This window comes from Melopsittacus undulatus, chromosome 5 (genome assembly GCF_012275295.1).
Source record: "Melopsittacus undulatus isolate bMelUnd1 chromosome 5, bMelUnd1.mat.Z, whole genome shotgun sequence".
Classification (NCBI taxonomy): domain Eukaryota; kingdom Metazoa; phylum Chordata; class Aves; order Psittaciformes; family Psittaculidae; genus Melopsittacus; species Melopsittacus undulatus.
In genome coordinates, this window is record NC_047531.1 from 52,167,074 (window position 1) to 52,195,055 (window position 27,982).

The window sequence follows — 27,982 nt, forward strand, 5'->3', positions numbered from 1 at the left end:
ATGGAGGTTAACTTTTCCATGTCAATCTACTGGAACATGTGACAGTAGCTAGGGATAGCAGAGGTCTGTCTGTGCAGAGATTTAGCAACAGCACGTTTTATACAACTGGACAGCGCCGATTGCAGATCATTATTTTTGACCTTTCTAAAAGCTAAAGTGATCATAAATTTAGACTACCCATGAAATGCACTGTATGATTTCACCAGCACAACAGAGCATCAAAATTCATTGCAAGACCACCTCTCCACTGTCAGTCTTAAACAGCTGACCTTTGGTCAGGACATCCAGAAATAAATAAGGGTATAGCAGTGAGACCACCCAAAAGAAGACCCTGGTGTGACTGCTGACCGGGCAGTCCGGCAGGCTGGGACAATCCACCACTTCTGACAATCCTGGACAATCTGCCAGGCCAGCAGCTCCATGTGTGTGGTCTCAGGACGGGTATTTGGTACTCCACGACTGAGCTCGCCAAAGGCAGGCCCATCAAGTCTTGCAGAACAGTTCTGAATTAGTCCAAACCTGGAGGATGTAACAAACAAGTCTCCCAGGGTCGTGATTAGTGTTCCAGCTGTCCGCTCCATAGAGCGGTCCTTCTGGACGTGAGCAGAAGTCACTCGGCCAGCACTCGCAGGCGCCACTCGTGCAGGAGCAATTTCATCTCCCTCACTATTAATGGTGAAATGAACAGGATTGTTGAACTCGTCTGTGAAAAGAAGTATATCCAGGACAATTAGCACAGAGCAGCCATAGCTGCAGCCATCCTGCCCTCCAATGTGCATTCCTGGCCTCCTCAGAAAGACACAGGCTAAGAGAAGCTATGACAAACTGGCCCACTGGATGGGAGGACTGAGTTTGCAGGAAAGCTCATTTGATTTCAGCTGTCATGATCTTCTTTTCATAAAGATGAGCTCTTCGCTGCCTCAGTGGTCTTCCTCCTGGCCACCTCTGCTGGTTACCGAAGTAACCTTTACCCTTGTCAGCACAAATGCAAGAATTCCTGGCACTTCCAGCAGGGAAGAACGGGTGAATTGTAGAGCATTCACCACTGTGGCAATGCTGTGGAGATCAGGGCCTGAAGGGTCTTCTCCCCCAGTGGCATACCAGGGCAAGGCATTTTCATTTCTGTTTTAGGATCCTCATCATTCCTTCCACTAATCTTCCAAGGCTAACAAGCACCTCAACTTCAGCTCTCTGGAAAAACTAGGAACTACATATAAGGGAGATGAAGGAGGCAAGTCCTTCGTTGGAAGGCAGTCAGGTTGTGTGAGCTTTAGGAAATTCATACAGGTATTCTTAGGCAAGTATTTTTGTGTCTCTGCCATAACCTCAATTCCTGTTGGGCAACATGAACCCAGTTGATTTAGACACCCTGAGGCAAAGGCACACCACAGACCACTTTGAGAATGGCATCAGTTTGCAAGTGCTGCAGAAACAGACTGCTAAAGTCACGATTTTCAGGTTCTCACACAAACTTTCTGTTGCAAATTGAACTTCAACAAAGAATGTTAAAAAAGGTGATCTCTTACCATTAGAATAAAGAAATAGAAAACCCACATCCATCTCAGGTTCTCCTGGATCAAAGACACCAGGTACTACATGGAAAAAGGAAAAAAGAATTATTCAAACTGGGAAGGATGACTTTCAGGCATTGCTCTTTCATTATCTAGAATCTGTGGGCTGTTAACACTCCACACAGAGCTGATCACAAAACCTTCCGGCTGATCTTTTCCTGTCGGAAGAGATGACTCAGGACAGCAGCCCTTCTTGTACAAAACCCACAATCTCAGCAAAGCAGGGATACCATCCCGAAGCTATACAGTAACTCATAGCAGCATAAAGACAGAACTGAACTACAGTTTCAAAGGGTGACAAATTGACTCCGCTGAATACCAGGTTTTTGCACAGAACACTGGGACATAAGTGGATGTAAGTACTCTCAGAACTAAAAGCTCTAGAATGGCTTATAAATTACACAGGACATATTTTCAAGTGCTGTGCAACCACTGCCTAGTTAACCCTTCATCGTAAGGAAGACACTTGAGACTACAGTCTGTTCTGAACTTCATTCTACTTCAATAGGACTACACAGGCTACAAAAGAAAATGTATTCCCTATTCGCGGATTTATATTCAGATGCTGTACAAGGGCCTCCCTTCTTCACTACTGGGTGTATTAGCACAAAACAGGATCTGAATTTCTAACATGTTCACTGTGGATTTGCTGTTATTCACACACCCCCAGAACGACTTCATGGTTGTCTCTGGTGAAATAAATGCAATGCTAGAATGGGAGGAAGGTGGAATTTTTCAGAACTAAAGACCCAATTTTTATGATGACGTGAGTTTGAATGGTATGTGTGGGGGAAGACAGAAACACTGCAGACAATGCAAGAAGAACACTGAGGGTAACAGTGCACTTTAAGATGTCCACAAAGCACTGTAATTTTCCACATTTAATGGAGCTCAGCATCTTTCCTATGAAATAAGACTGAATGATTGTATTTACCAGGCAATCAGTGGCACCTATAAACCCAAATCCCTTTCCAGAAAAGAAACTCTTATGCCTCGCCTGCATCCTTGGTATTTTACCAGCACTAGAGGATGCCTGGAACAGAACTGGCTCCTATCTTTCTACTAAATCCTCCCCTCCCCAAAGCACCACTGTGCTCTTCCACATAGTTAACACTTGTATTTGAGAAGAAGGAATATCCCCAGTGGGCACACTGTCAGCTTTCTTTTCTGCAACAGTCTAGTCTTCAGACCTCTGGCAGCATACTGTAAGGACTATCGAAGCAAGTGGTGCTGGATTTACAAGGTGTAAAAGACATCCATAGATAAAAAAAGGGCACCACAAATAAGAGCAGATTTTAAATTCTGTCATAAACACTGTAACATTCATAATAGGTATTCTCATTTTACTTGGTTATACAGGTAAACTTTTCTATAAGCAAAGGTTTTGCTGTTTCCTTTGACCAAAAAAATCACAGAACCACAGAAAGGTTTGGGTTGGAAAGGACCTTAAGATCATGTAATTCCAAACCCTCCTGCCATGGGCAGGGACACCTCACACTAGGCCATGACATCCAAGGCTTTGTCTAACCTGGCCTATTTGTTTGAAAATCCCAAACAAATTCCAAAATATTTTACTGCCACTCTTTGTGAAGCTGGCCTGTACTTGCTTTTTGGAGTTCAGGGTATGCAATTCTCTAAAATTCATTTGAATTACGAAAGTGCCATAACATTAGCACTACAAATACTTAGTTCTCAACTAAAAGTGGTTTTCATGGAAGCTTGAAACAGGCATGGTCCCCTGGTTGTTTCTTAAATAATTCTGTTTTTTTAAACCAATCCTGTCTTTCTCTTTTCTCCATGCTAACATCTCTAACTACAACAGAGTCTTTGCCTCCTTTCCCAGACTCTATTGTCCTTTGGTAGCCTCACCTGGCCCACCGCAGCACCAATACTGCCTGTTCCATCCACAATTCCCGTGACTGTTGCCAGAGCCTCGCTGCTGCCTTTCACCAGATCCTGGCGCCCCAGGTCAGCAGAAATTGCAGAACTGATCATGTTGGAAGGGCCTCCGATGAAAAATCCTGAAAGTGCCAAGAAAAGAGCCTTGCTACAAAACACGTGTGCGGATAAAGTCTCAACAGAACATCTTCAAAGCACAAATTTCCTGCCATCCAAAGCTCAGGAAAAGGATTAAGCCTAGGGACAGCAATTTCAGACTAACTGTAGGTAGACGTGAACCCTCACAGCTGCAGCATGGGGTCAGGGAACACGTTGTGGACCTGGAGTACACACATAGAGGTTGCCAACAAGCACATTTTCATCCAACAGCAGAACCAAGGTTATTAGCTGTGGCACACTCTGCAAGAAGCCAGGACACACCAAAGCGCATACAGGAAGCTATTTTTGAACAGCATGCATATACAAAACTTCCACATGAAGCAAATTTAGACACGTTTCTGCTCTGGAGTAGTATACCCTCATGCTACAGCCTCAGTTGCCAGGGGTTCATGGAGGAGATGGAAGGCCAAAAAAACCCCACAACTGGACAGAGTTCTGAAGTTGGAGTGTTTGAAAAGAAAGGCTCTATTCATGCAGGCTAATCTTGATTCCATAACACAGCACAGTAGGTCTGGTAGCACACAAAGCTTGTGACCCCTCACAGTACACAGGGCATTTGGGGTTCTGACACACACCCTCAAATTTGAGCTGCAGCTCAGGCCTTTGCCATACATCCACTTCCTCAGATACCATTCAGATTACTCTAGGTATTTTGGCATAAATACATTTCCAGCATACTGGGCCAAGGCATATCCCCTCCATTCCAAGCCATTATTCTATAGTCTACGTTCCATATCTCTCTAAGGCAGTTTTCCTACAGCTGTATTTCAAAAGTGACAGAAACTGGGTTCCAGATTTTACTCTTTCTGCAAAACCAGCAGAAATGGCAGCACACACAAGTGCATTAACACAACCTGAGACTGGTGTTACTGATTTTTCTGCAATGTATACGTATGTCTACTAGCAGTAAATGTAACAGTGGTGTTTGATAAGTTACCTGTAATTGCCATGATCACAGCATTGATAGGTTTGCTGTTTGGAGAACCTTCAAGAGAAAGACCAGATGAGTGTAAATAAAAGAAATGAACTTGAGAAAGTCACTTATCTGGGATCAGAAAGAAGCATACAAACATCCAGTTTGAACTGTCCAGTTAGCTACACAGCGACAATGACCTGTATTTGATTAGAGACTTCTACAGAGATTAGTCTTATTGCAAAGGCATTTAGAGACTAAAGATCCAGGAGTTACCCGACAGCACTTCACAGTAAAAAGTCACCTTTGCCATTAAAATTTTCTGAAACCCAATTTGCCTGGCTCTGAGTTCCAGCCTGTATTATGCCTTGTCCAGTGACACAGGGCTTACATTTCACTCTCCTTGAAAGTCCACTGCTTCCAATAAGCTTTTGAAAGTAATGAGTTAGCACAAGAGCCTATGAAACTCCACCAAAATCAGTCCTTGCTGTTTAATGATTGACCTGACTTTGAGACCACCTGAGTAAGCCTATGAAAGTCACACTTTAATTTCATGTCCAGCTCTGGCAGTGATTTCTGTCCACAGATTTCAGAATGCTCTATAAAAGCCTGTCTATATCACCACCTCATTTTGGAGGAAGACACAGAAAAGTGAAATGATATCCCAGTGAGTTAAAGCACTCCAGTACCACAGAACATCATGTCTGAAGACAAAACTGTTACCCTTAGAAGATCATCATAGATGTTTCATAAAAATGAGATCTGCCTGTCTCCTCCTTCTTAGCTTTCCTTCCAATAACCAATCACCAAAAACTGTATCTATTATAAAAAAGGCAGAAACTTCAGTTTCACCACTTACAGAAGTGTAACTGATTAAGAGCTTTTGCCTCTGTGTATATACCCTCCAGCACATATCTGTCCCCAGATTCTCTTTCCTCTTACAACAAAGATGCGCCTGGGATTTCCTGCTCTGCCAGGTGTGGTGTTGATACAATGACAACATCAAAAATCTCACTGACACTGGAGAAAGTACTGGAGCTCACCACTAAAGGAAAGTCCAACCACTCATCAACCACTAATCCTTTTTGTCTGGACATAAACTTTCTGTGCAATACCACACTTCAGGAAAAAAGGACCAAAAAGCACCATCCTGATCTAGAAGCAGTTTCAAGGCCAGAAAACAATGAGAACAGGCTCTGTTCTGGTTTCCTCTAAGACGTACCAAAGAAACCTCCTTTCACTACACAATAAAAGCATACTCACGGCTGTAACCAAAAAGAGAGCCAACAGCAAAGAGCAGGCTAATTGCTAGCACTGGGGCTCTCTTCTGCAGCACATCAGAAATCAAGCCCTGGATAGTCCCACCTGCAAAAAAAAGAAACTATTGTCAGGCTCAGGATGCTGACACCTTGAACAGAACTCTTTTGGTGAATGCAGTGACCTCCTGCCTTCTCATCAATACACATTCTCTCTAAAATCCTAAAAACTAAGTCTCCTGCCCTTACTGCCCCACACAAACACAACAGTAAACTTATGTGGCACAGGCAGAGCAGAGAAAACTACTCATACTGCTTTCCCAGGAATTTATTACTTCTTTTTTCTGGCATACAACTAGCCAGTGTTCCAATTTTCCTTCCCCTATAGGACCATCACAGCTCTAGGATCACCACAACTCTGGATGTAAGCAAGTTTAACATTGTGGCTGGTTTCTTTACAGAAAGAGCAGGAAAAGGCAACTCTTTTTCACAGGGAAAGCTTTAGCACACAGATCTCTCATTCCCTGCTGTCTCATCTACTTAGGGTAGGTTCAACTAATTGCAACAAATGCCAGTAGGAGATTAAAATCACCTTATATATCACTGATACCTCTGTAGGAACTGCTTTGCTGGTAAAAACTAGGAACGTTGAAAAAGCCTAACATCCACGGAGGCAAAACATCCACAGAGGCAAAAAACCTGACCCTGAACATACCAAAACAAGCATATCTATTCTAGGAAAGTTAACTGGACAAGGTAATAAAGCATGAAACTGAGCACAGGAGAGTAGAAGTCTAAACATATACAATATGCTCTTTATTCTGGTGGAACAGGGTCAGATCTTGCAGCCAGCAGGAACAAGTGCAATTACATTTTATTTCTGAACACAACACAGTTGTGCTGGCTTTGCCAAGATCTGTGTTGAGTTGCTTCTTAAAAACACAGGACAGAAGGGACAATACAGAACCCAGTTAATTCCAGATCTGAACTCTCCCCTAAGGGTACTTGTCAGAAACTAGCAAGAAGTAGGGATACCATTTTGTACATGGCACTTTTCACGAGGTCCTAGTGACCAAAGAAAAATGCCTGCTGGGGTAGTGTCCAAGAATATCACGGTGCCCTTTAAATGACACATAAACTCTTTAGGGGGCTCATGCACTCTGTTTTATCGGGGGAAAAAAGGGCAGGGGAGGAAACCCAAACAAAACAGCCGAGCAGCCACATACATAACTAGAGTTCATATATTCAGTAAAGAGATAGATCCCACCAAACATGACCCTGCTCTGAACTGCATGCGATGTCTATCACTTTTCAAATACTAGCAACTGCAGGAAAATGCCATTCACTTGCTCACTCACCTATGATTCCTCCCACATCATACCAGATTGAGAGCTGGTCAGCTTCTGCTTCTTTCCATCCAAAATTGTTGCTGAGGTAGAAGGGCAGCCAGAAGAAGAACGAGTAATTCACCAGTTTCAAGCAAGCATAAGCCAAAGAGTACTGGAACAAAGAGAGGGCCAGCAAGCAGTTAGCATTTGGGAAATACAAAAAGCATTTCTGTTTCCTCCCATAAAGCTCAGTATCCAGCTAAAGCTTTTAGGGAAAGTGCTTTTGTATTTCCCCTAAGAAGGCAGCATTATGGAAGCTTACTGCTGAACATCAAAGGGAACCCAGGAATACATATAAAAGAAGGCTATTTTCTTTTCACTGAATGCAAAGGGTTAAAATACCTTCACTGTAATCTTGAGAGGAAGTGGCTTCAAGAAATGAAGGAAATTTAATTCACCTTCTGAAGAGAAGGAAGCCAACCATGTGACATGAAATAAGCTTCAGATTTAGTTGTCTGTGCATCATGCTGAGAAAAGTTATGTGAAGTAGTTCCTCCATGCTATCTTTTGCTGCTCAGAAGGCTCATCTGTGCACAGCACCAGAAGAGAAGGCTTCGTTCATAATCCCCAGGCAGGTATTTCAGGACACAAGATGAAAGGTTTGGCCAAATCTAAGCACATGCTTCCAAACCCAACAGCTGAGACAACCTCCTGTGTTTGGCAGCTGGGCTCAAGTTGTCCTTAGCTAGCAGGAGATCTCCTTCTCTAGAGCTTTCATGTGCATGGCAAAGATTTGTTCTGTGGGATTGCCAGCCCAGCATGCAGAGGGAGGAGGAACACTGTTTCAGTGAGGCCTCCTGATAAACACAGACTTGGCAATTCAAGGAACCCATACTTAAAGAGGAAAACAAGAATAAGGGCAGGAAACCCAACCTGTTAAAATCACAGCTTTTGGGGCTGTATGAAAATATGTACATATACACTTTAAATGTCAAAAAGCAGAGCTTTTTTATATATTCAACTGCTCAAAATCACACCTTCTGAACTCACATTATTTTAATAAATAAACCCTTTTTAGCTTATTAATGCTTTTTCACTCTGGCAGGACACAAACTAATCTCCACCATACATGTGAAAAGTGCACTGTACGAGGCAGCATTTATTACAACATGCTTAGAAACTGTCTACCAGATTGTCAGAGCAACTAAACATTTAATTTCTAGAGGCACAAGGGGCAGCTGTCTGTACTAAAACTCCCCCAGCACATCACTCAGCAGGAGAGAGGAACTACATTAAAAATATGTCAAATAAAGTCTTTGCAGAATCTTGACAAGATTTTGGAAGTGCTCTTGGTATTTGGTCTCTCACTGATCTGACAGTGTCCTGGCTTGGCGGAGCACTGGTCTGCCATCAGACAGTACTCACAAACTCAGAGGTGTTCACATTGCTGGGTTAATGCACAGAACATGGCCTCAAAATCCCAAGTATAGAAACGGCAACACCAGTCGAACCCCCTATGTTCTGGTCAACAAAAGAAAGGCACCAGCAGCCGAGGCAGCCCCCACCACCAAGAAATTTTGTCTAAAGGTTCTTTCTACCTCAGCCCATTTTTAGCACCACCAAAACCAAACTATAGTTTGTACAGCATTTAGCTGTATTAGGAAAAGAGCTCAAGATGGGTATGCTTTCTTTTGCCACCTCTCAGCCAAGGTCTTAACAGCAAAACTGTGGTAGTCCAGCACTCTAAACACTGACAATTCACCCATCCCTTCTAGATGTTGTGTTGCCTTAATCACAACCCCCAAATGCGTTGCTCATTAAGGGTATCTGACAACACTCTCCATTCACTAGCTCTGCTTTGTGATCAAGACAGTTCACACCATACCACCGAGCCAGCCACCCTGCCCCTTTTCTTGTACTGGTTCAGGGGCACACAGCCCACTGACATACAAAGTTAACATTGTTAATTTTTCAGCTGAACTAAATCCATGAATTGGGCAATATTGCTGACGCAGAAGTACAAGCTCTCCACAAGACAGAATGAGGATATGTGGAAACTGCATCACTAGGCTTTATTCCCAGTTACTTATTAAAAAAAAAAACCCAAATGCCTACTTTGCCACATGTTACATCATCCTGATTGAGGCTTTTCAGGCCAGCTTGCTGCTTTAGGACCAACAACAAAAAAACCCCCAACATCAGTGCCACAGAGTTCTGTGTGATGCTCAGCTAGTAGTGAGACTCCCATGCCCCAGGGCAGCATAGCTACCTTACCAACAGAGCATCCTACATTCACCTTTGCTCATGGCCTCCCTTCTAAATTCAGCAGCAAAAAGGGAAGGATCTCTGCCTCCCGTTGCTGACTCATTACATGCACTAAATGAAGCAGGGGTCTGACAGTAAGAGCAACATGCAACTACATACCCCAACAGTATTATAATTCATGTGCGCAAGAGTAACAATTCCAACTCGAGATTTTAACAGCATAAGAAGTCAGGTATCAACAACTGCAACACATGGTCAACATACTAACAATAATGTCAACAAATGCTGACAACACAAAAAGTCAGATCTCACTCAAGAATCTCTGTCCTCACCAGTACTACACCCGGAAGGCAGCAAGCCTGGAAAAAGCCAATGGCCTTTGGCTGGTTGTCAGTGTCAGTTGCTTGAATAGAGTAATTCCGGTCATCGTCATCAGCATCATCATTGCTCATTAAAGGTCTGTTGGCATCTTCCTCCACACTGTCATCTTCGTCTGCTCCAAGCTCAGGGAGGCCTAAGTTTTACAAGGGATATGCAACAGGAAAAACAAACCACAGCCTGTTCACCTTCTCCCCGCTCTAAAGCTATACTCGCTTCTTTTAAGCAAATCTCCCTTCTAGCAATTCCCTTGCTCTCCCATACCTCCATCCTCCTTTGGGCTTAGAAACTCTTCTAGATGGTGTTCTGCAGTGTCGCCAGTTTCTACCCTTTGTCTTCTAGTGCTCTTGAAAGTATTCTGTCTGATCCTGGCGTCGGTTTTGTCTGTTCTGAGTGTCTGGCCATTAGTTGGAAGACAACAAATTAGTGCATTTCCCCCCTTATTTAGTGGTTGGGATCCTGGGGCCTGGCTCTTGGGTACCACTTCCCTTGAGCATAGAGGCTGAGTGTGCCAGCAGCTACTCAGACAGCTGCTGCCTGTTATCACCTCCGCTGAACGGAAGTACTAGAACTGCACTGTGCTGTCTGGGCTGCTGAGCACTCTTACGAGCACTCTTTATGGTAGCTTTAGAGCTACCAACTTTATAGCTCTTGCAGGCACCTGGGAAACCTCCTCCACGGCCCTGTCAAAGCCCAAAAGTTCTTTTGTTTTCCTGTTAACGCTTTAGTTTGCCTACAATCTTCTAAGAGAAGGTCCGTATCCAATCTCAGAGCTACTTAACTGGCTGTGGGAGACCTACAGACCAAAGGTACTTTCCCTTCTCACTGCACAGTTAAGGCGTGCTATAGTTTTCTCCTGCAACAGCCAGCTATCAGCTTGCCTGCTATTCCTTTAAAAAATACTGGTTTTCCAGGTGAAGAAAACCTGATAATTAGGCACATCCTAACGGGTATGTTAGAGCCAGGCTGTTTTATTTTGCTCTTTAAAATATGCAGACCCTATACACATGATGCACAGTGGCATTTAGTGTGATCTTGGTGAGTAAAGCATTTGCTCCATTAAATACACTAAACAGCAACACCATTTTATAAGAGCCCTGAGGATAAGTGCTGTCAGAACAAGCAATAATTTAGTACTCCTAAAGGTTAGACCAGATGATCCTTGAGGACCCTTCCAACCTGGCATCCTAGAATTCTGTGATTCCAGTACTACATGGAAAGCTGCAGATCTGCTTTCCATGAAGAGACTGTAATGCTACAGCTCTCTTTTACTTACCCACTTCCTTTGGTGATGTCAGCAGCCCAAAGAACACAATGACTCCTCCAGCAAACTGTACTGAGGCTGTCACCAAGAAAGCATACTGAAGATAAATAAAGAAAAGAGCATTTTTTAAAAACACTTTCAGTCACAAAGGCTTCAGATATTATGAGGGTTTCTTTACAGTCCAACCTTGTCAGAGAGTAAATGCAGCTACAACAACCCAGACTACATCCACAAAACTTGGAAATAAGTGGTCTCTGCATCTCCTAGAACAGACTTGGTTCTATCTAGGCTGAAAGATCACATTAAAACAGTTGGTTTAGTGTACTGAAGTGACAGTAGTGAGGAAGGAGCTCACCCAAAAAACCAGCACATTGGAAAGGACTGCTCAAAGAAGGGTCAAACACCATATTCAGACTAGGGAGCTTACAGCTTTGCTCAAGAAGGTTTTGAAATCCTCCAAAGACAGATCCTCCAGGCTCTGGCCCCCACCCCTTGTTCCTGTGTTGAATTAACTTCACAGCAAAATAGTTTTCCAAACATCCAGTCGGAACCATTCCTGCTTCACTTTATAACAACTGCTTTTTAGCTCTCTCACTGCAACCTAGGAAAGAGTCTGGTTCTGATTTCTCAGCAATCTTCTCACAGGCTTTGGAAGGCTGCTATTTGGTACCCTAAGCCTCCTCATCTCCAGAGTGACAAGCTCAGCTCTGTTAGCTGTCCTCACAGGTCACAGGCTTCAGGATGTGCTGGTTCACATACATTCCCTGCATTCAATTGCCTGACTGCTGCATTACAGCAATTTAGTGCTAGCCTCTTCCCAGTTATAGAAACTATGTCTCCATGACTGTCAGAACCTTACTACTATTCAGCAGCAATGACTTCAGTTCAGTGAGAAACTGTGATGAATGACTCTGAAGAGCACTTTAAGCTACCCAAATTAGAAGAGGGTCTACTATGACACTAGGGCTTTTCAATAACATCAGTCCCATTTACGAAGAAGTATCAGACTCATTTTTCCCAACTTGGAAGGGTCAGGAAAGGAATACCCCTTGTATTCTGCCTACTGCTTGCTACCACAGAATTCAGGATGATGAAACTGGGCACTCTGAGCCTCTTATCTCTCAGAGACAGCATAAGCAATTAGTCTCTCACAACCCAGTCAGACATGCAGTCCCACCTAGAAGCCAGACAGCAATACCTACCTCATAGCCGTATTTGAGAACACAGGAGGCAAGGAATGCCCCAAGGATATTTCCCACAGATGCACAGGCACTCCAGAGTCCAAACACAAAACCTCTTCTGCAGAGGGGGAAGAAATTTGAAAAGGCAATGCAGGGAGAGGTGACATTAGGAACAAGATGAAGATAAAACATTTGAATAAATTTTAACTAAAGAATAAAGTTACAGCATTCTCCCAGTCCACTTCAAGAAGACTCAAAGGTCACTTCAAACAAAACACAGAATAACCTGGAGGTTCCAAATAGATAAGGGAGGAATGTTCTATCCTGAAACACTTGTGTTACACCACAGGTGAGCTGGCAACAATTGAGTTACAAGCTATAGCTAGAGCACATCTGTAGTACCCCAAAATGACACAGTTGAACCTACAAGGAGTCAGTTTCAATTCAGTCTCTTCAGTAGTACATAAACAGAAAGAGGTTTCCCAGTGCCATGAAAATTCAAATTCAGACACTCTGTAACGATACTTTTGAAGACTGAACCTGTGCCTTTAACACATAACTGTGTTCTTCACACCAAACTGTTTTGTGGCTCCAGGGAAGAGAGATAATAGTAACAAGAAAAGCATAATCTCCAGGGAGAGCTTCTAGCAGCCTTCCAGTACCTAAAGAAGGCCTACAGGAAACCTGGAGAGGGACTTTTTACAAAGGCATGTAGTAATAGGAGAAGGGGAAAGGGTTTTGAACTGAAAGAGGAGACATTTAGATTAGATATTAGAAGAAATTCTTCCCTGTGAGGGTGGTGGGACACAGGCACAGGGTGCCCAGAGAAGCTGTGGCTGCCCCATCTCTGGCATTTTTCAAGGCCAGGTTGGACAGGGCTTTGAGCAACCTGGTCTACTGGAAGGGGCCCCTGTCTGTGGCAGGGGAGGTTGGAACTGGATGAGCTTTGATATCCCTTCCAACCCAAACCATTCAATGACAATGATTCATCTCACATAATTTTAATTCTGACCGAACAATTGACCTTTTTGGTTTGAGTCAGCTCAATCTGCTACTCAGTGGGTCAGACAAGTGAGTCACTGAATAAAACTCCACTTACCCAGCTTTTCCAAACCAATTTCCCATGACAGCAACCACGCAGGGCCAACCAGTGGACTGCAGTAAGCCATTCACAACCCAGAGACAGCAGTAGAACCACTTGTTGTAGAAATGCAACCATTCTGTAAGTGTGCCGAAGAAGAACACCTAGAGAGGAGAGGGAAAAAAAACAAAACCAAACCAACTTAAAAATCAACAGAGAAGAAATCCCGAGGCTACTGCGGAAAGCCAGGCAGGAGTGGGGTCCTAAAAAAAGAAGTAACATTTCAAGGAGAAGTTGCCCCGCAGAGGCCAGGCCAGGCCAGCCCAGAGGGAGCCCGGCATTGTGTAAGAAACGGCTCAGGGCTAATAGCACCCTCTGGTGAGCCACCACAGCACTTACTCCAGAGCCCGAACACCTCCAGAGACAAATGTGCTGTCATAGCACTTCCACTCCCGAAGCCTTTTATCTTTGTAAACAGCACAGTTTTCACAGGAGTGGTGAAGAAAGAGACAAATACTTCCAGTAACAGCACTAAAAATAGAGTAGCCTCTTGATCTGATCTGCTATTGTACCGACATCCAAACTCACAAGCCTCTATGCAAACACAAAACCCTCAGTGGCCATGCATCTTAGCAAAATGTGACAGAAATACTACAGCTAGGTCTCAAATGACTAAGAGCCCTAACCTAAACTAGCCAAAATAAACACACTTTGTGGCACACAGCACTTGATACATGTTTGTGGTCATATGTTTGCAGAACGCAATAAGCCATAGCAGGGTTTGTAGCTGCTGGGTAAATCAAAAGCACTCCAACATTTTACCACTACTTTAATAACCAGAAAACCACAATGAGATAAAACTGATCCACACTTATCTGAAGTGGCTTGGACCTCAAGAAACCTCTTGTTTTAAGTGGGCATTCTTTTTTGACACATGCCCTCCCAGCAATGACAAAATAAGCAAATCAATGCTTACTATTGTTAGTATGTCCCTTAAGAAAGATGGCAAAGATTGTGTTTGGAAGCAAAAACCTTGATGACAATATATGTGGGCTGGGAGAACAGTTATAATACAAAACAGTCCCAGAACGTCCAAACACACCATTCTTGTACAAAAGCTGTTCATCAAGTCTCTAGACAGTGTCTCAAGATTTGGAATTTCCTTCTGACACAGTATCCATAAACAGATATTTCAGGAAGAGGTGAGTCATCTAGTGTAGCTCTGTGCTTTAGACAATGCAGTAAGCGCGTCCAGGACAAAGTTTTACATACACGCTTTGAAACCACTGAGGTACAGCTACAGCTTACAGGCAGACCTGCACAGAAACAGAGCCTCTTCACCCCTAAAGTAAAATCCTATGTAGAAACCCTAAGAGAGATTTCTAAATCACCCTAGTATGTTTCGACTTACCACAAGAGCAGAAGAACACATGCCAAAAGACAAAACCCAGCGTAAATTCAGGCGATCACCAACTGTACCACTGACAAAGAGACCCTAAGAACAAAACACAGCATTAAATAAAGCCATGAGATTTGTATCTGTTATCTGCAAGAGTTAAAATGGTGAAGAAGGGTCAAGCTGATCCAAATGTTGTTGCTATACCAACTTAGTTTGATTCTATCCACTTCTGCCACCAGAGAAATCCTGCTCAGAGCTGTTCATTAAATTTCTTATTGTTAAAAAAATTCAGCTGAGAACTCTTGGAGAGACAGAACCCTCCCATCCACTGGTGACAGAGGGGTGAGAAGCTCTGAAGCGACAGTGTTTCTCTTGCATTTGTTAACAAGCATCTCCACATGGGTGACAGGCACAGGCAGAACTAACAAGCTCTGAACTAAGCTTTTAAACTGTATTAGTGCTGGCAAGTTCAGGAAGATGATCCTGTTCAACCCCTCCAAATCTGGGTGCAATCATCCCTGTAAGATTCCACCAAAGCTTAGCAGTTCTGGGTTACTTTTACTCACCACAGCATAGGAAAACAAAAAGATAGTGTCCAACGTCCCCAAGAAGAGAGTTGCTTCTTCTGCATTTGGAAATAAATGGCTGCTGTTCCAGAGCTACAGAGAGAAAATTTTAACAGGTAAACACTGAGAGGCATAGTTCATTTTATTCTTTTTCAACAGAAACCCTAACTCCATACCAGCACAGCATCTGGCCCCAGCAGCATCCCATTCCTTCAACACTTTAATTATCAAATGAAGAACAATTATGTCATTATCTACTGCAAAAAATGTTCACTATCACTTCATTTCACTCCTAAAAGGAAAGCTAGCCAACCAGAATTGAGAAATGCTTGTTCCACCTGGATCAAGACAAATGGCTGGCAAAACAAACCTTACTTCTAACAAGCATGCAACTGTTAGACAGCTTCTTACACAGAAACACTGATGAGCATCTTCATGAATAATACAATAAAGGCATACTGTGTTTTCTGTGAAGTGTCTCTTCTGTGCTTATCTTGCTGTCTTCACTAAATTAATAATTCCCTTAAAGTACTTGTGGTCCCAACCATAATAAGAAACGACAGGCCATGAACAGAAAAGAAAGAACACAAAAGGAACAAAGGGAAGAAAAAGACTGGATGGAAACTATTTACAATGAACTACAGTCAGTAATTTAGAGGATTTTTTGGGGCTCACCCTGAGTTTCATTTTACATTCAGTATGATGAGGGGAAAAAAGGGAAAAAGGCTCAGTTGTTCCCAAACTAAGATTAGAAACATCAGCTGAAAATAGCAAGCTTTGAGGTTGAGATGATCAACCAGGACAAAGTTTTCTTTCCCCAATACCACACCCCCATTAGAAAATAAACAAACCTTTAAAGGCAGAAAAGCACAGATCCTAGTTGTCCTAACAAAATCATATAGTGGCTTGCTCACAAAACTATCGCAAAACATTCTGTTATACTTAAAATATATATTTTAAGTATAAAGAAAAGCTGTAGTTTAAAATATATACCAAAGTTCAAAACCGATAGCATGTAACTTCTCTCTTCATATCCTTAATCTATCAATTTCCCAAAACACACTTTACTGTCAAATTGATATAATCTCAATTCATACCAAAAGGACCACTTTGACCATTTTTCTTGATCAGATACATGCACCTCAACATCCAGCAAACACTGAATTATCTGTATTAGGAAAAAAATAAAAATATCTTCCAAAATACATTAGTAGTTTGAATGTGAGTTAAGAAACTAAATATAAACACCTTGTAGCTCACTTTTTGCATCCCTGAGATGTTCATTCCTTTTTGCCATACTAGAAAATCCTGAACACACTACAGACAAATAACCAATGGTTTCTAATGCAGACAACACCCAAGCAGCAGATCTGGAACTCCCTGCTCTAACAGGGCTGTGAACAAGCTGTTAATGTAAGATTTCTTCCACTTCCCAAAAGCACTGGGACAAGTCACTGCTAAAAACAAGCATGTCCCTAAAAGGCCTGTGGGCAGGAGCCAGGCAGTAGTTCTTGCATTTCCATTGTGAGATACAAGCAGTATACAACTTCCTTTCCTGTGAGCACAGAGTGCCAAAACTCCCACTGCTTTCACTGAAGCCAAGATTTTCCAGACAAGGCATGCTGGGTGTTCAGCATTTTGGAAATCAGAACTTTTAGATTCATTCTTCAGTATCAATTTAGGATAAGCAGCTAGCACTTTTAGACAGTTTTCTTCTCTCCTATTCTGGCTATCCTTTTAACATGGTGGCAGCAGCAGCATCACAGCAGAGAAAGGCACAGCCAGGGTTTTACAGAGATCTCTGTAAGCCCATTAACTGCTCATTTATTGCCTCCAACACTTCAAAGGTAGGGTCCCTCCTTCCCTCTCCTCCCCCTTCTCCACACTGATGGCCACTGTGGAGCCTCTGCTGGGGGTTCCCATTTCCATTGGAACACTTAAGCTTCTCAAGAAGTTTCTCTCTAGAGACCACTAGGAAAGATTTTGCCATCACCTGATGACCCAGAAAACTACCGTTCAGACATCTGAAATCAGAAAACTACCATTCAGACACCTGAAATTCCTGCTCACATTCCAAGCAGTGTCCCTGATGGATGCTTTAAAGGGGCCTCCTCAGCACCACAAGCTCAGCATACTGGAAGTTACCCACCTTTCTTTATACTTGCCTATCCCTTGTGTTCTCACCTCATATGGCCGGAGCTCAGGGGCTGTGGTGTTTAGGCAGGAGGGAGTCCACTGGCTGGAGATGCTGACTTTGACATTACTGAATGTCTTTCTGGAAGCATGGAGCAAGGAGTAACTGCCAGAAAACACATAAGTACAGGTTGGCCAAATGATCTCTTGAAGTCAAGTGGGAAAGGATAGGAGTCAAAATAGAGATACATGCTGTCTAAGCAGACAGCATAGCAGAGGACTGTCAATTCTGGACATACAGTCAGCAGCAGTAACACCAAAATTATGGGCAGGCACACTGATTTGTCTGGGCAGTTGTGAAATAGGGTCTTGACCAGAAAGGATCTCCTCTTCAATTTTCAACCAAGGAGGTGACTGAGCAATGAGAGAAGATGCACTCATCTTGCTAACCACCATTACAAGTTCTCTTCCAGAGATCGATTAGGCACCACTGGCAGTACTGTTGTGAAGATCAGATATCAGCGAGGCAATATTTGTAAGGAGAGGCAGTATGGTATCCCAGCTGTGGTCAGCTGGTGTAATAGACAAGCTTTCAACAAACAAATCTAGCAAACCTTCAGGTATGAAGCAGTGACTTCTCTGCTCTAGAGACCTGTTTACCCTCTGCAAATGGTACTTTCAGGAGAGAAGAGGACCCCAGAAGCAATTACAGCATATTCCATCAGTCTGAACAGGTATAAAACACATTCCGAGCATCAGCGTTTGCTTCCTTCCTTGTTTCAGCTAGTTCCTCCCCACACCCAACCACATTCACCCTTCTGCAAGAGTGCTACTGGCCTGGCACAGTTGACCTCACCTTTGGTACAAGCCCTGTTTGTGGCTGGATTCCCCAGGGGCATAGCACACTTCACAATTACATGACAACCAGAGCAGTTGGTACTACTAGCTTTTAAGCTTGTTTTAAAGGCTCACAGCCAAAGGTTGAAACTATTTTCCTATCTTCATTCTCCACCTTCAGACATGCCCTGCCCTCCCCTCCCAAAATTCAAGTGAGATGAACACTTCTCTGAGCAGATATGCAGAACTTACCTGAAGAAGGTCAGCAGGAACACAACAATATGATGGTGGGTACAATGGGACACAAGGCCTCTGTCTGTAGGCTGCCTCCGTAAGCTTCCAGGCAAAGCCATGCTCCTGGCAGCCCCTGGCCACAAAGACTGGATGATGCTTAGGTCATTTTTCTTCTCACTTAAACAGAAGAAGATGGGAAGGGAAGAGAAAACAAATCTGAATTAACACTCATGTATAAAAATACATCTGTGCTCCCCAAAGAGCTGGAACTCAGCAGGAACAATTCTATGACATTCCTTCCTGATTTGTTTTGCATCACTACCCATCTCATCACCTATACATTCCTTGACACATTCTATGCCCAGAAATGTGTTTTTATTCCCACTCTTGCAGTACCCTCATGGTTATCCTTCAACCCATTTCTCTGTTGTTCCCCAACTAGCAGATGCCTCTTCAGTGCCCATGACCAAGGAGCTCCCCCAAGATCTATCCATTTCTAGTGCTCCCATGTTAAAGGCCAGTACACACCATTTACATCTGCAGTACACTGTGGAGTAGTCATAAATAAGGTAACCTCCCATTGCTGCCTGGCTGGCTATGGACTGGTGATGAAGTCAAGAGAAGAGCATTTGGTTACTGGTAGAGAATACTTTTGGATCTAACTGCCTCTTTGTCACTGAAAGAATATACTCAAGAGTGGACTTGCATAGCTGAAGAAAGGAAGGCAACTGTGAGGATAGTGCTGAAATCCAGCAGCTAGACTCCCTGCCTGCTCATTCTTGAGCCCTGAATTAAAGCTCCATCTGTCACTAATTCAGTAAGTTCAGCATGTGGCAAGTTATACTACCTGTAGGGCATGGGTGACATCTGCCAAAGCTGCTATACATCAGAAATTATCAGTACTGAAGAAAAGCTATGATATAGGCACAGAGCTTCTTAGTGCTGGCTCACCCCACACTACTCAGCTCCCTCAGCTGTGCTGGCACGGCTGAGGGATCATTTCATGCCTCTCTTTTGTTTTCTTGGCAGGGATCTTTTCAGCCAGATTTCCCTGCCACAGCTCACAAAGCAACTACAAAAATACTTGTGTCCGTGCAACAGAGAACAGTACAGAGAAAGATACGCTCTATAATAGCACCGCTGCTGAAGGCAGAACCCAATTTTGTTAATGCAACCTGGCTTAAAACAGCTCCACAAGTCAGCTGGTGGGAACTGCATTTTCAAAAGACATTCAGACACCCCACACATTCTGAATGCTGAGAACTAAACTGATACACCACCCATGTTCCCCCCAAAGAATTAGAGCTGAAATAAGATGGAACATAACACCTTTGTGTTCTTTTGTATCCACAGGCACTGCTTGGAATGATTGGTGAATCTGCCCAAGATGTTTGAAGTTCAGCTTCAAAATCTCACTTGCAGAAATTCAGCTATTGCCCAGACTTTCTCTTATCCAAGTTTCTGCTGCTGAAAATCCTGCATGTCACAGGGACTTCCTGCTCTTCCTTCTTATAACTTCTGAAGGTTCCATCACGACAACTTCCACTGCAAGAAGTCTTCCTTTCTTGTTCCATCAATGAGGATGCATGTGTGACCGACAGACAGACAGCAAGTACAACTGGATATATTAACCACCACTGGAAAAGTTGTGGCTGCCTCACCCCTGGAAGTGCTGAAGGTCAGACTGGCTGAGGCAACCCGGTCTAATGGAAGGTGTCCCTGCCCATGGCAGAGGGTTGGAACTGGATAATCTTTGAGGTCCTTTCCAACCCAAACAACTCAATGATTCTATGATCTGACCTCCAAAACAGAGTATGGCATAGATATTCTCCAAGTAATACGGATTCAGCCATTACACCTTTGAGACACTGGAGTTCCATTTATCCCATGCTAGACTTGAACACATCATTCTCACCTATGACAAATGCAGTAAGACTGTACAAGATCTGAGAACACCTGCATCCACACAGGCGGAATGCATTTGAGCCATGCTCTCATCGCTCCAGCAAGTGCAGACACCTAGGTGTGCCAGCACCGAAGGACATGCTTTTAGACTGCATAAGTTCACACAGAGGGAAAGAAAAAGCACTTAGATCTGGAGCCATGGGAAGGCAAGGCTAGCCCTGGAAAGGCAACTTTGTAAGCAGCCTGGAAACTACCTCCCTCTAAGGCTCCAGACCATTTTTCAACACCAGTGACTGAAAACTCAGCACCCCCAGAAGTATCACATGGCAGTAATAACACTGCTTGGGGCTGTCCCCCCACAGGCTGCATGGAGAGAGGAACCCCAGGCACCCCAACTGCCCAGCACCACAGCCCTTGCAGGCCTGCAGACCACACAGTTTCATCAAACACAAGAGATCATTCTCTTTCCTTGCCTCTCCTCCGCTCCCACCAAGCAACCCCAAGTAACAGAGCTCTTCTGAGGAAAGCAGAACACAGCCAGTTGTGCAACGCTGCAGGAAAAGTTCCTTCCGTGGGTAACCAGGCCACAGCCTGGAGCACAAGATTTACCACCCGCTTTGTGTCAACATATGCAAACACAGATCTTATTTGTCCAAGATACCGAGTCTCTTTAAAGCTGAAACACAGGTTTGACCTTAAAGTCGCCCTTTTTTTTCTTTAATAGCATTTACTATTGAAATTACCTGCTCTTCAGAGCCTTTCAACCTCAGCTTGCTTTCTAGAAGACCTTCAGGCACAGGATGACACTTCCCACTTACGTTCAGTGTAAAGATAACCACGAAAGAACTCTTTTTTCTTTCTTCATTTTGCCCTTTTCACATTCAAAACTGGCATTCTCCCTAGGCTAGAGCAGCGTGCAACTAGGGGTTTATCCTTACAAATTAGCCTTCTAATTACACCGAGAATACCACATTAAATTTGTAGTGGAGGAAGAGGAACAAAACCTAGGAGGAAGGACAAACCATCGAACTCAAGGCAGAAAACCACAAGCCTTTAAGAAAGGAAGAGAACTGCTTTTTGGGTGTTAGACAGCTCATCTGCTTGCTTAGCACTATTTACCTCCAGCTAACTGATACTTTGCATAAGCTTTTGTTAAGCTTTCCAAACTCTCCCGTATCACTTCACTTAAGGTCAAAATAAGAAACCTTAAGTTCAAACCAAACCTCCTTAATACCCCCCTGCCGTCCTCCAGAGCCGCCAGGGAACACCAGGATTCGCATTCCTAGGATTCCCATAGGAAATCACCCCAAAGCCCCAGCTGTATGCCGCCCGGGAGGACATGGGGCTGCTCCAAGCACGGCCTCGATCCGAGCACTACGGCAGGGGTAACTCCAGCGGAAGAGCCCCGGGACAAGCGGCCCAGCCCCGGGCGCAGGCCGCGCTCCCCCCGGCGGGCACGGCTCACCTGAGGCGGGCTGCGGGGCTGGGCGCGGCGGGACCGGTGCCCCCGCTGAACCCCGAGGCAGACGATGAGGACGCGGCTGATTCCCCTCAGCGAACCCCCGCGGGCGGCAGGGCGGCCACGTCCTCAGCAGAGCGGGGTGGGGTGGGCAGCAGAGCCCCGCCGAGCCAGCAGCAGCGGGGCAGGCCGCGGCTCCACTACTACCGCCAGCCCACCGCAGCCATCCGCCGGCCCCGCAGCGCAGCGCACCCCTCCTGCCCCGGTGCAGCACACCCCACCTCGCCCCCCCCCTCCCGACGCTTACCGAGCCCAGCGGCCGGCACTGCCCGCAGGAAGTCGGCGGAGGGAGGCAGCTCTTCCGGCGGGCGGCCCAGGGGCATGGCGGGAGCTGTAGTGCGGCCCCTCGCCGCTGCCGTCCCCAGAGCCCCCCGGGCCGCTGGCCTGCTGCCCCGCCTGCAGCGAGGGGAGCGAGCGGCGGCTACAGCGGTGCCCGGCGGAGTCTGTGGGGCAGGGCGGGCGGAGGGAGAGGAAAACTACATCTCCCGCCGGCCCCGAGAGAGCCGGGGCGGTACAAAGCGGGCGGTACCTGTCCCGGCCCGGCAGCGCCAACAGGTGAGCGGGCAGCCGGCCGGGACAGGGCTGCTTCTCCGGCCCTCGGAGCTGGGGTCCTTCTCATTGCCGCACCTCGACCCGCCTGGCAGCCGCGATGCCTTTCCCCAGCTCTAGCGCGGACGATGCTTTCGACTACCTCTTCAAGATCATCCTGATCGGGGACTCTAACGTGGGGAAGACGTGCGTGGTGCACCGCTTCAAGACGGGGCAGTTCAACGAGAAGCAGCAGAACACCATCGGCGTGGACTTCACCGTGCGCTCCATGGACATCGACGGCAAGAAAGTGAAGGTGAGGGGCTGGGGGGACTGCAGCGCCTCCCGCCCGGCCCTACTGAGGGCAGTAGCAAGAGCTGTGTGTCTTGCTGGCCAGGGTGCTTCCGGGGGGATCTTTTCCCGTGTGAGGATCCCCTGGGGGAGGCAGTCATCCTCACTTGGTACATACTCACTTTTGTGGCTTCTCTGGATCTGTCTTTGGAGACAGGGCTCCTGCTTTGACTCTATGGAGATAGTTTTTGAAAGCCAGCTCTGGTTTGAAGAGGATGTCTCTTCCCTCACTCAGAAATCATAGATCGATTTGGGTTGGAAGGGGCCTTAAACCTCACCCAGCTCCACCCCCCTGCCACGGGCGGGGACACCTTCCACTAGAGAAGGTTGCTCAAAACCCCATCCGACCTGGGCTTGAATACTGCCAGGGATGGGGCAGCCACAGCTTCTCTCAGCCTGTCTCCATGGGAGAGGTGCTCACACACTGAGCATCTTCAGTGGCCCTCCTCTGGACTGGGACACTGAGAAGGAAAAACTTTCTAGTTTGCAAGGCTGTGCTTTGGAGTGTGCTTGATTTGAGGGAGGATGAAGACCTGTGAGACAAACACCAGAAGAATTTGTTATCTACAACTTGCCTCTATGTGTAGATGAGAATTCAGATGCCTGCCTTTTATATGGCTTTGCTCTGCCCAGCCCTGCATCAGGGCTTCTTAGCTTTTCTTCCTAGCCTATTAAAAGGCTGTAACACTCTGTATCTTTTACTGCAACCCAAACTGGGTTTCTTGGTCTCTTTACAAAGTTGGGGTTTAGTCTTGCAGCTTTCCCTTTGGTCTGGTTGGATCATCTTTACAGGTGTGTAAATGTCTCTTCATTGTAGAGATGTAGAGAGGGCAAATTCACTACTGTGGTGTAATGAAGTGAGCTGGGACAGGTCTAGCTGGCTTCTAGACAAAGGGTTTTCTAAAGCATAGCTAGTGATGGCAGACACCAAGGAAGCAGCATTCGCTGGTCTTTACAACTATTACTCTTTCTCTTACAGATCCAGGTGTGGGACACAGCTGGTCAAGAACGCTTCCGGACAATAACCCAGTCTTATTACAGGAGTGCCCATGGGGCCATCCTTGCCTATGACCTTACTAGGAGGTCCACATTTGAATCCATTCCTCACTGGATTAATGAAATTGAAAAATATGGTGCTGCAAACTTGGTCATGATGTTAATTGGTAGGAATCTAATCTTAGCTATTATGTAGTTTTTAATATGTATGTAAAATCCTTCACTTTTCCTCCACTACTTGAAGCCTCTATAAATTACGCACTAAAGAAGAATGCAGTTTTGATTAAAAGAGATCAGAAAATGAGGAAAGTGACAGCCTGGTCACAGCAGGACCAAGCTCGTAGCAGACAGTGAAACCTTTTTCCTTGTTCCTTTCTTGCTGGGATAATACAACAAGCTTGCTAATCTAGCAGGCAAGGACAACTCTGAGGTTGAACTAGGTTGAATTGAGGTTAGAATTGCAGTGAGCTTTACGCTATGCTCCTGATGTGCAGGAATTTAGCAGCTCAGTAATTCAAGAAGAGGAACCCACAGAGCAACACAACTCCTAGTTCTCATCTTTCCTCTCTGTTCTTTTGATAAGCATGTGCATTGCTCTGTAATGGGACTCTGATCAGGTAAGACAGTAGACTGGGGACATGGCTTTTGCAGAGCATGGAGTAATCTGCTTGCATTCCTCCTCCTTGTTTCCTCCACTATATTCAGGAAGCTCTGCCCCTTCAGGAAAGGAATGGGTAGGAGTTGCTGAGAATGAAGCTGGTAGGAAGCAGTGTAGTTCTTTCCCTTTGTGTTTCAAGTTGTTATTGCTCTTGCCTCCCCAGTGGAAGAAGCTGCAAGTTAGAGAACCGGTGTAGTAAAATGACAGAACCTTTATTTACATTCCCCTGCTTCTGCCTGTTCTGCTGTGGCACTGTGCTGAGAGCAACACGTGCAGCCACAGCAGCCCAAACCAGCTTTCGGAGACAGGCAGCCGAGCACCGCAGTGCAGCCAGCATGGGTCCTAAGCATCTACTTGTGCTCCTCACAGATTATTGTGCTGTGGTAGTTCTTCCTGTTCTTCCTCTGCAGAAACAACAAACCCTGACCTGCATGTAACCACAGTGCTTGGAATGAGTCAAGAGGTGTTGGTGGGGGAATAAATCACTTAACTTTAGTGTAGGGCTTTTCTAACTCTTCTCATTAAGCTGAAGAGTAAGACTTACCTGTGTGTGTTGTGAGGATTGATGGTGGTAGGATTTGTTATTTCTTTTTTCTTTAAGAAAGAAGGTCTGAAGTTGGTGAAAATGAAGCTTTTTAATAAGGATCCAGCTTGGTGCTTCCTTACAAAGCTGGTGCTTTGCTTACTTTGGCAGGAAGTCTTTGTGTTTCATTACACAGTCATGTTTTACACTTTTCTGGCATGAGGCTAATATAAAGTCCAACTTTCCCATCTAGAACTGAGGGAGGAAAGGGGGTTGGAAATTTTTTTAAGAAGGCAAATAACCCCCAAGCAAGGTGTGTTTTTTGGGGTGGGTTGATGTTTTGGTTTCTTTTCCTTTTAGAAAAACTTAAAGGGACTTAATGGGAAGGAAGCTGGCTTATATTCAAATTCAAGATCTGAATTTGATGAAGGGTTGTCTTGAAACTATGAATGTAGACTTCAGCCAAGTACTGTGTGTACCAGAACTGATGATAATTTCACATGTGCTGCAGCTACTTAAATAGACAAAGGTATTTTATCTGAGGTTTCATGACCTCTGATGGATTTGAACTGCTACAAGTGAAAGTAAAATTTATACATGTGGAAACTTAGTAAGTATATATTGTAAGCATTAAGGTGGCTGGTGTGAATGCTTGTCTTTTCTGACATAATCCATGGCTGATGTGTATAAACAGATACTGTTAAAATCTGATTAAGTTAACCAGGCTCTTCCTGGGGTTTAGTGGGGCTTTCTGAGGGGATGATATGCTTTAAGCAAACAACATTGCAGATCTTTGGAGCTGAATATCCACCTTGAGATGAATTAGGGTAGCTTGACAATAGCATAACACATGTGGCTTCCACTGAAGGTTGAGTGAGGAATAAACCTTCATGCAAAATTGCTTTGGTTTGCTATGTACAATCATCATGGCTACCAGATTTCTATATTTGTTAGTATCCAAATTAAAAGCTACTTAATGTTTAAGAACACTAGAGGATAGGGACCAAAAGCTGCTTCCAAATAATCCTCTGGCATCACTGCCTACAGCAAGTAGATAAATAAACACAGGGGTTTAGGTTTTGTTTGGATTTTAACTCATTTGCTAGCTGCAGTTTTGATCTGCATTCTGTTTGTGGCTTAGATCTGGGTTGTTGGTTGTTTTGTTGGGTTTTTTTGCAGTAACTCCCATTCTTAACGTAAATCTATTGCTTAGCAAAACTGAATTAATTTATTGCATTTAAAGATTAATTTGTTGATAAACTAAATTATTGAATTATATATTTTCCTTTTAAGGGAACAAATCTGACTCACTGGATAAGCGCCAAGTCCTGTTTGAAGATGCCTGCACACTGGCAGAGAAGCATGGGCTCTTAGCTGTGCTGGAGACATCAGCTAAAGAAGCTCAAAACATAGAGGAAGTGTTCATACTAATGGCCAAAGAGCTAATAGCCCGTAATACCTTACAGCTTCATGGAGAGAACCCTCCAAACAGCATCTATCTTGATTCCAGGCCGGTGATTGCCAGTCCAAGTGTGGAGAAGAGCCAGTGCCTCTGCTGAAAAGAGATTTCAGAAAGAACTTGAGAGTCATCATTCTTCTGAGGCTGTTTGATTTCACTTTAGTCAAGTGATGAGAGATGCGCTATGTGGCCAAGAGCCATCTCTCTTGATATCTCTACTTTGCAATTTGGCTTGTAAGCATCTTCAGAGATTGTTTCTGTTGGTAGCACAGGCTGCTTTGAACATGGCAGCTGATACTTTAACACTATCTGCTGAGCTGGGAGGACTCGGGGAGCTGCCAGCCCTTGCCTTAACCAAAGAGAACTGTAGAAATTACTGCCTTAAGTGATGTTTCTGGCTGTGTCAGAAGATAAGTTTGCACCAGAGCTCTGTGTTGATTTGACCCTTTTAAGCTATGTTGTTTGTTCTAGTGCAAGCACTTTACTTTTTGCTGGTAGCTTTAAAAAGCCTGACACATGCTTGGACAGCGCTAACCCACTGCTGCTTAAACTTTCATTTAGGGGAAGTCCTGACGTCAGAAATGTAGCCACCCATCCCCAGGAACTGAGTTACATCTGTGCTGACTTCGTCACCAGACAAACCTGGAGACATCCCTGGGGTTTCACAGCAGGCAGAGTGTGACAGACGAGGCTCCCAATCCTCTTCCTGGGGTGAGAAGAGCGTTTTTTTGTATTGCTCTGTAAGAGCTGATTCCAGTCATGATCTCTGACCTGCTACATAGACTTGCTAGGAGTAGTGAAGCTTCCAAGGCACTAGTAATGGCCTAAATCAATGCTGGGCTGAAAGGAATTCCCCCCCCCCGCACACCCTATCTTGCTTTTTGATGTGCTGATTTTAATCAAAAGCCTTCTGTAGTTTGCATGGTTGGCCAATGGCAGCTTGAGAGTATACCTGTAGATTTTGAAGGCAGTGTGAAGAAAGGATTGAAGCTCCTGTAAAACTCAGCAAGAGGTGTAAGATGGTTTGATTATAGAATCTCACCTCAGAGCACTAAGAGAATAGTCTGGGGTGTACCAGAAGGTTACCCCTAGGCAAGTGTGTAGGCTACTGCTATGGAGATGAAATATCCTGGTAGCAATAGAAGGGTTTGTATTGCTTCTCCCAAATGCAAGCTCTGTTATTGGAGGCTAATCTCTATGTACCAGAACTGAAGGAAGGGTTTGTGGTTGTAGTTTGGCTGGTTTTTGCTTGGGCTTGGTTTATTTTTCCCAAAAAATGGAAACAAAAAAAGGGAGGGAAGAAATATTGTGCAGAATTTTTTACTTCAGTCCACATGTACCAAAGTGCGTCACTTAGTTACTGTTAAGTTATGAAGTGGAACTCAAACTCTGTAATGATAAAACAGCCTGGGCTACAGGCAAAGAAGCCTGGTAAGGCTGGTATGCTGCTGGCTTACCAGATGGCAGCCTACCCATGTTTCACAAGTTCTTGAGAAACAGGGGAAAAACATGTAGAAAGTATTTCTGGAAAATCTTGTCTGAGAAGCACAAAAATAAAGCAGAATGAATAATTGATTTA

At 44.6% G+C, this 27,982-nt stretch overlaps 2 protein-coding genes across 5 annotated transcripts; one reads left to right on the forward strand and one right to left on the reverse strand.

Annotated features, from left to right (window-relative positions):
* Positions 1 to 485: 485 nt before the first annotated feature.
* On the reverse strand, positions 486 to 22,910 carry SLC37A3 (solute carrier family 37 member 3). 4 transcript variants are annotated; one of them, XM_005151746.3, is made up of 15 exons: positions 22,890 to 22,910; positions 18,483 to 18,641; positions 17,445 to 17,559; positions 15,261 to 15,353; positions 14,707 to 14,790; positions 13,314 to 13,459; positions 12,236 to 12,332; positions 11,046 to 11,130; positions 9,724 to 9,905; positions 7,157 to 7,298; positions 5,806 to 5,907; positions 4,567 to 4,614; positions 3,441 to 3,592; positions 1,527 to 1,592; positions 486 to 703 (listed from the first exon to the last, which is right to left on the reverse strand). In XM_005151746.3, exons 2-15 carry the CDS (start codon positions 18,581 to 18,583, stop codon positions 611 to 613), a joined length of 1,506 nt encoding a protein of 501 aa, XP_005151803.1. In that variant the 5' UTR covers positions 18,584 to 18,641; positions 22,890 to 22,910; the 3' UTR covers positions 486 to 610. The 4 variants fall into 4 exon arrangements, with proteins under 4 accessions (XP_005151803.1, XP_033918622.1, XP_033918623.1 ...); XM_034062731.1 differs by lacking the exon at positions 22,890 to 22,910 and adding an exon at positions 22,136 to 22,319; XM_034062732.1 differs by lacking the exon at positions 22,890 to 22,910 and adding an exon at positions 21,835 to 21,956.
* Positions 22,197 to 27,982, forward strand: RAB19 (RAB19, member RAS oncogene family). The gene is made up of 3 exons (XM_005151745.3): positions 22,197 to 22,732; positions 23,747 to 23,930; positions 26,238 to 27,982. Exons 1-3 carry the CDS (start codon positions 22,538 to 22,540, stop codon positions 26,501 to 26,503), a joined length of 645 nt encoding a protein of 214 aa, XP_005151802.3. The 5' UTR covers positions 22,197 to 22,537; the 3' UTR covers positions 26,504 to 27,982.

Coding starts and splice junctions, on each gene's coding strand:
- RAB19 (XM_005151745.3), top strand. CDS start 22,538: ATGCCTTTCCCCAGCTCTAGCGCGGACGATGCTTTCGACTACCTCTTC. Junction 22,733..23,746: donor TCGACGGCAAGAAAGTGAAG/GTGAGGGGCTGG, acceptor TTTCTCTTACAG/ATCCAGGTGTGGGACACAGC. Junction 23,931..26,237: donor CTTGGTCATGATGTTAATTG/GTAGGAATCTAA, acceptor TTTCCTTTTAAG/GGAACAAATCTGACTCACTG.
- SLC37A3 (XM_005151746.3), bottom strand. CDS start 18,583: ATGGCTTTGCCTGGAAGCTTACGGAGGCAGCCTACAGACAGAGGCCTT. Junction 14,791..15,260: donor TTTTGTTTTCCTATGCTGTG/GTGAGTAAAAGT, acceptor TTTTGTTCTTAG/GGTCTCTTTGTCAGTGGTAC. Junction 9,906..11,045: donor GACATCACCAAAGGAAGTGG/GTAAGTAAAAGA, acceptor TGTAAAACTTAG/GCCTCCCTGAGCTTGGAGCA.